We start from the raw sequence: 7,354 nt of genomic DNA, 5'->3' as shown, positions 1-7,354 counted from the left end.
GGACCATTTCAATTCAGGCAAATAAATGCAATCTATTGAAAAACTGATTTGTGTCCTTGTCAGAATTGTGCGAGTGAAAGTTCCACTTTGGTTGGCTCCCTTGTTCTTGAATTGCAAAATGAACCAACATTTGTATTACAATGAATGCCAAAAAGGCCAGACTGCACCAATGCAACTCCTTGCAACAAAGCGGTTTTAAGGCCAAGTCAGGTAAAGGTTGCATGTAGCTGCATTGGTGTAGACCGGCCTTTAGGGTTATGCATACTTATTACACAGCTTTGACTTCTCAAGGCCAAACTGAAAACCCACACATGCTACAGTACATCTATTCTAAGCACAGTAAGTGCAAAGTGTAAATCATTCACAGAAGCATTTGTCAGCATTTGTCAGCTCGGTGGAGCAAGAACAGCAATATTCACCTTTTCATGTGTCAAGGTCCTTTATTCTGCATTTGAGCCGTGGACCACCATTTGACGAGATTGCTGTATTATTGATGTTGGTACCATAGGAGAGAACACTACAGGCAAATGTTAATCAAAATAACAATTATTCTACATTCTCTAATTGTGTGGACTTCTTGAAAATTAAGTAACACTTTACCAATGAAACCAAATGGACCACTCTTAGTTCAAGATCAATAAGGTCCTTTTGGTTACCAACTCCACATATAATATTTAGCTGGGGACCACCTGGAACCCCTTTAAGGACCACTGGTGGTCTCCGGACCACTGGTTGAAAACCACTGTAAGCAGTTTGTCCCAAGTGACTGCCCGTACTCCCCGTAGCAAAACACGGAAGCAGGAATGGTTGACTCTGTGCCAATCCTATGGTGCCAATAGCTCCATAGATATTTATTTATCGCTGCACATTCAACAATTAAACTTCATTAAATGCTTCTATTTAAGGACTGTCAACGCAATGTAATTGGTAGCAATGTGTCGTTAGCCATCTATAATGAACTACATATTATAACTCTATGATAATGAATCATTTTGTCGTTTAGAAACATGAGCACCGCAGCTAAGTAGTTAGCCGACAGTGGATTATTTAGAATGTTGGAGAACATGTTCCGCACTGGGTTTCTAATTAGGACGACACATACGGTCCTTACCTGGGTTATAACGTTAATACTGTTTTTACACAACACAGGTAAGTCATGCAAGGCACACTGTGCTAAGCACGTTTGCTAAATACATGAACATAAAACTGACCCAGATTAGCTTCGATTTGTATTTTGTAGTGGGCAAATACATGCTTTATTACATTGGTTCTCAGAGTGGGGTCCGGCCGTCCGGGGACCCCCAGGGGTCCTTGAGGGAGTTCCAGGGGATCCCCAGATAAATGATAATTAGGAACCAAATGGACCCATGGATTTGGTTCCGTTTATACACTCGAGTTAAATTAACATTGATTTTACAATATAAATTGGGATCTCAGAGATAGAAATAATCATTAAATGGGGGGTTTTGTAGCCTAATGCATGTCAAACTGGGGGGTCCTTGAAATTAAAATGGTTGAGAATCACTGCAAGAGCCGTAAAAATCTTCATCCCTGGCCTGGCATATCTTTTCAAATGGGGGTCCACAGGCTAATAACTGTCAATTTGGGGACATGAAAAAGTTTGAGAACCACAACATAATCATTGAGCATGGTGTGTTCTGTGTTGTGTTCTTGTAGATCTGCGCAGGTGTGAAGAGCATGGGGAGCTGCTGCAGCCCATTGTGTTCTCCTTGCTGGTGCTGCTGTCAGTGATGCTGTACTTCACAGTGTCTCTGATGGACCCAGGGTTTGTTCTCACTGACACTGTAAAGGTAGGCCTGAACTAGAACAACAACATCATGTGTAGCAGAGTGACTCGCAGCCTCAGCCATGGCCTCAAAAGTCTAGTATTTCCCTCGGTCCATAGGTAGATACTAGACTTTTGAGGCCATCAGGCTTGGACTCGCACGTGATTGGACTTTCACGTGGGAGACCCGAGTTTGAATCCCGGGCGTCACATTCGTGCCGTGACCCGGATCGGGTTTCCCTTGTGAGAGGAGGTCAAGAGTGACTCGCAGCCTCTGCCTCATGGCTTCAAAAGTCTAGTATCTCCCTAGGTCCATAGGGATATCCTTTTGGATGAATGGTTAAGATATTGTACTTTCACGCGGGAGGCGGAGACCCGGGTTCAAATCCTGGGCGTTACACATGCTGCACAGTAAAATGATCACATTAAAGCTCCATGACTTCATCCCCCGTGGGTTTCTAGTACTACTCTGACGAGATGGAATCCCCTCAGGCAGACAGTATTGAGACCTAAACATTCTACCCGACACCAGGGTCAATAGAGGAGTAGGGGGACCACCTTCAGCCACTTCAGATGTGCTAGTTTGTATTATGTTCTACCACACAGAATACAGATTGGCTAAAATATAGTTATTTGCTCGAAAGTTCAGGATTGTAGATTTAATTTAACACTTACGCGTGCATTTTGTTCCATTTGTACACACTTCGAGATGGACAAATCAATACCTAGGATTTTACTGTGTTATGGATTTGCCTTTTTACCCCCTCCCCCACAGAGCCCTCAAGGGTCGAGTGAGGAATTGGAGGTGATGATACCTCAGTCCACCCCGAGGCTGCGTCGCTGTGGCTATTGTCTGCTACAGGTAGAGCTACTTTCACAGTTGTTGTTCACCCAGTGTCACTTTGGAAAAATACAAACCGTCACCTGACAAATGCAGTAAAATTGTGGTTAAGTTCATCTGATCTGTGAGCCATGTGCCAGTTTGCCAGGCACCTTAACATGAACGCATTTTATTCTAAATCTATAAACATAATTGGGCTGGTAAAATAGTTAAATAGCCTGATAAAATCAACCACTGTGGTGTGTAAACAATAAAGTTAGTTACCATGTTTCTGCATTGTATTTTTATTTGTGACACTCTTGCCGTGACAATGTAAACGTATGTTTTCTCATGCCAATAAAGGCAAGCCCCTTTTCGACTGCAGCTTTAGCACCACACTACACAACACTACACCGCACCACATAAAAATATCTACATTTTCCATTACACAAAAGTACCCCTATCGGTAAGAAACAAATTTACCCTTTTAACTGTGATTATAATACAATATAAATTTGTATTATTTACAACTATCCTATTTATAATACACTATAATGGATTATAACTGTGATTATAATACACTATAAAGTATTAAGGTATTACTATGATAATTATAATACACTAATAGATTTCAATAGTGGTTATAACACAATAGAATCTATTATCATCCATTACAACTATATCCTGGTGGTCTAAATGAAAAGTCAGTGAGTGATCAGTCATTATGAATTGTTTGGCCCTGTTTGGCCTAGCTCAGACCTATTCTAGATTGGATACTTTTTAGTACCACGTTTAGTACCGCTTTCACACCACTCTAACCAGGTCCTTGTAGTGGAAAACCTGGCTCAAGTGGGCGGTGTGGAGTGGTGTGGTGTTGGGCCATGTCAGTGGAAAAGGGGCTTAAGGCTCCTTTGAATTGAAATTGAATTGTATATCATCACAATCTGTATATGAACCAACAAACTCTATTTGTGTCTCTTTCATACATTACACTGACTTAATTGATAAAAGTATCTCTCTCTCTCTCTCTCTCTCTCTCTCTCTCTCTCTGTTGAGCAGCAGCCTATGAGAGCCAGGCATTGTCAGACGTGCAAACACTGCGTGCACCGCTTTGACCATCACTGTCCCTGGATAGAGAACTGTGTGGGGGAGAGGAACCACCGCTGGTTCATCGTCTACCTCATCGTGCAGCTGGTCGCTCTGCTCTGGGCGCTTCAGATAGCTTTGTACGTGGGGAAAACAATGGCTCCTCCTTATGTCTGGAAAGATCTATGCAGATCTACGTCCACAAACTCACAGTGCGCTGCCATGCTATGTGGGTCATTGTGAACTTGTAGATGAGCTATTTTCAATGAACAGCACAGACTTGCAACTAAGTATACTATACCCTGTTTTATTTCATTTTTGGGATTATGCTAAAGAAATGTGTAGCCATTAATTTACTAAAATGTTGTTTGAAAATGAAAAAGAAAAAAAAGAAAAATTCAAACACACTAATTGTATTTATACTAGGGCATTCACCAAATATTTGAATAATCGAATATCAAAGTCACTATTCGACGTTGTTCACCGAAGTCGAATATTCGTTGTTTTTTTTTGTTTTCTCTTTAAAAAATATATAGTTTATAAAGCTTGGTGAGATAGGAAGTCATAAGAATGAGTTGTCAATGCTCCTGGGGTGGATGAATTAGTTAATGCTCCACAGATAAATATTGCGAGGCGTTGTGATCATGTAGATCTGCTATTTTCACAATGTTTGCCTCTTGCTTACTTAATATTTGACATTTTGGCCAGTCCTGTCGAATATTCGACTATTCGAATACTTTGAGGTCGAATAATTCAAATACTAAAAATCACTATTCGTGAATGCCCCGATTTATACCTGCACTACTATGTACTTCTATGTACCATGCTTTGGGTAAAACAAAATGACCTTGTTCTTTGTCTTTCAGGACAGGCATTTCGTCCGGCAGTACGTGGCAGGTATGGCTCAGGGTCAACGGGTTCCTCTTGGCATCGCTGGGCTTGTTGGGCATATTCTCCGTTGTCGTGGTGCTGCTGCTCGGCTGTCACCTCTACTTGGTTTCCGTCAACTCCACCACCTGGGAGTTCATGTCACGACACAGGATATCGTACCTGAAGAACTGCGGAGACGACGAGAACCCTTTTGACCGCGGCGTCATCTGCAACCTGTGGGATTTTTTCTGCATCTGTCGGACCGTTGTTTGGGAGCAGACCTACAACAGGAATAGCAACAATCCTGTCTAATTTCCTCAGACGGTATATTCTATGCCAAAACGGCTATAGACTATTCTTAGGGGGTTAAAACAAGCACTCCCGCCACCACTATCTGTAGTCTGTAATTCTTTTTGTTGCTACCTTGTTGTTGGTTATTGGACAATAACGTACAAAACGAACGAGTAAGATGCCTCAGGGCAGCGCCAATTCTTGACTATCTGGCCAGTGATATACGTATATCGGACCAGTTACCCATATATGGAGATCCCTGCATGATAGTCAACAATGTGATGTGAATATGCCCATATATGGGCATTACCAAATATGGGCATTCCCACATATGCCCTTGATATTGATGACATCGGGACAGGGATCTCCATATATGGGCATAACAACGGACAAAGACGTAATTAATTGCAAGTGTAATCTGGGAATGCCCATATATGGGCATGTTCTGACATCACATTGTCGACTATATATGGGCATAAAATATATGGACATAAAAGGGATCTCAAGCCAGAGCGTGATGTCAGAGCGGCAAACCCATTCTGTTAAAGAGTGGTTCCCCTGACATCACAGTGACATCAGAGCATGATGTCAGAGCGACAAACCCATAGAACCACATTCTGTAAAAATGTGTACTGACACAGACGGAGACAAGCTGCGACATTTCTCATGGTATACTGCGACCTTTGGTCGCAATAATTTCTACGGTCTGTTAGGGCTGCACGATAATAGCTGAAATTATAATGATTATTTTGATTAATCACGATTATTAATAATTAATTCATGATAGAAAGATGTTTTTACTTGTTCATTGTGTTTATCAGTGTCATATCTTTGGTCATATGGTATGTATGTGATTTTATTGTGCCGCTGTGAGCCTGATGGATGGGGAGGTGGGTTGTACAATGTTCTTACTAACCATTGTGTAATGACGAGATGAGGGCAAGGTGCAACTAACTGTGGCATGCAAAGGCTTACCAAATAAGATGTCAAGTTTCATTATTACCTAATTGTGAAGTTTCACAATTACCCAATTGTGAAACACAAAATCACCACTTTAAAATGACTTGAGATTCATTCGCTAATGACAATAAAAGCCTGGTTCATTGTGCAGCCATAATGTTTCTAATTGGATGCACATAATTGTGTATCATTATTTTATGCTTTAACTATTGAAAAATAGCAGATATACAAGCTCACAGCGCGAGTACCGCGCTGCGAGCTTGTAGATCTGCTATTTTTGAAAAATCTTGAAAATTTGAATTTTGACCCAATTCTATAAGTGTCTTTTGAATCCTTCTAATATTTTTTGAAAAACCCTATGTTTCTATGTCAGCAATCTGGCCAGCCATTGTCAAAGAAAAGGTCCTTTTCACTTGAACTGGAGCTCAGTTAGTCTGTTCTTGAGAGACTACGATGTCAGTGGTTCGCAAACTTTTTCATGTGAAGGACCCCCAAAATGATATTTATTTGGCCACGGACCCGCATTTCAAAATATCTACTTCCAGGGACCACCCAGAAGCAACATTTTAGTTACAAACGTTCGCTTTGAAAATACATATATTCAAAGATTTGCACACATTTTCATGACTTTTTCAAAAATAGCAGATCTACAAGCTCGCAGTGCGGCACTGTGAGCTTGTATATCTGCTATTTTTCACTGGTTGAAGCATTCAATAATTCTAGGCCTAAATGAGTTAATGTGCTGTAGTTTTGATAGTTAATTGGTGTTGTGATTAGGTTGTCTAATATGGATTTTTCAAGGCCAATATTGATTCTCATATGAAGTCTGGTATAGACTAGATCTAGTACTTGAAATGTTATTTTTTATGTATTCAAAAGAGATGTGACAACAACAACATAGAATTACACTGGATAATTAGCATCTTCATCTACAATCTGCATTGTTATCTATTAAAAAAAGACACCATATTGGTGTCCTTAGCCACCAATCCTGAAAATGCTAATATTGGCCTGATATATTCAATCCGATATATCAGACTACCTCTAGTAGTGATGTCAGCCAATTATTCTCGTCGTTGGGAGTTATTAATTGCTCAGTGGTTCTGGTGTGATGACATTCTATGCACTTTAGTTTAAGATCCATGTTTGATACAAATGTTACATTTTGTACTGGGTTTGTTCTTTTTTTTTATTCATTGACTCAAGGATACAATAAACACTAATCTTTATTAATATACAGTACAGTACACATGTATTGGCCTACATTCCTAGTCAGGATGCACCACATACACATACATTCACATGTAGTTTCAGCAGCAGAAACTAGAAAGAGCTACTGTAGCTAAATAATTACCTGTAATAACGATAGCTTGCCTTTTACACTGAGGTTTTAGACTGACACTCTTATCCAGAGTGGTTTACAATGACTAAAGGGGGTGAGGGTTCAGTGTATTGCTAAAAGGACACTTTGACCAGACATACAGCTGTAGATGGACACGGACACATTGCCTGCTGTGGGATTGAGGTCACAGGACCTTGTG

At 40.5% G+C, this 7,354-nt stretch overlaps 1 protein-coding gene across 1 annotated transcript; it reads left to right on the top strand.

The window, feature by feature from the left end:
- The first annotated feature begins 834 nt into the window (after positions 1 to 834).
- On the top strand, positions 835 to 7,030 carry LOC308295932 (palmitoyltransferase ZDHHC12-B-like). The gene is made up of 5 exons (XM_080739009.1): positions 835 to 1,149; positions 1,678 to 1,811; positions 2,562 to 2,648; positions 3,666 to 3,832; positions 4,559 to 7,030. The coding sequence occupies exons 1-5, from the start codon at positions 1,053 to 1,055 to the stop codon at positions 4,872 to 4,874; spliced, it is 801 nt and encodes a 266-aa protein (XP_080595135.1). The 5' UTR covers positions 835 to 1,052; the 3' UTR covers positions 4,875 to 7,030.
- Positions 7,031 to 7,354: the final 324 nt, after the last annotated feature.

Source organism: Nannobrachium achirus, assembly GCF_963921795.1.
Source record: "Nannobrachium achirus genome assembly, chromosome: 12".
Taxonomy (NCBI): Eukaryota; Metazoa; Chordata; class Actinopteri; order Myctophiformes; family Myctophidae; genus Nannobrachium; species Nannobrachium achirus.
The sequence above is the reverse complement of the archived record's forward strand: the minus strand, read 5'-3'. Positions and strand labels throughout refer to the sequence as shown.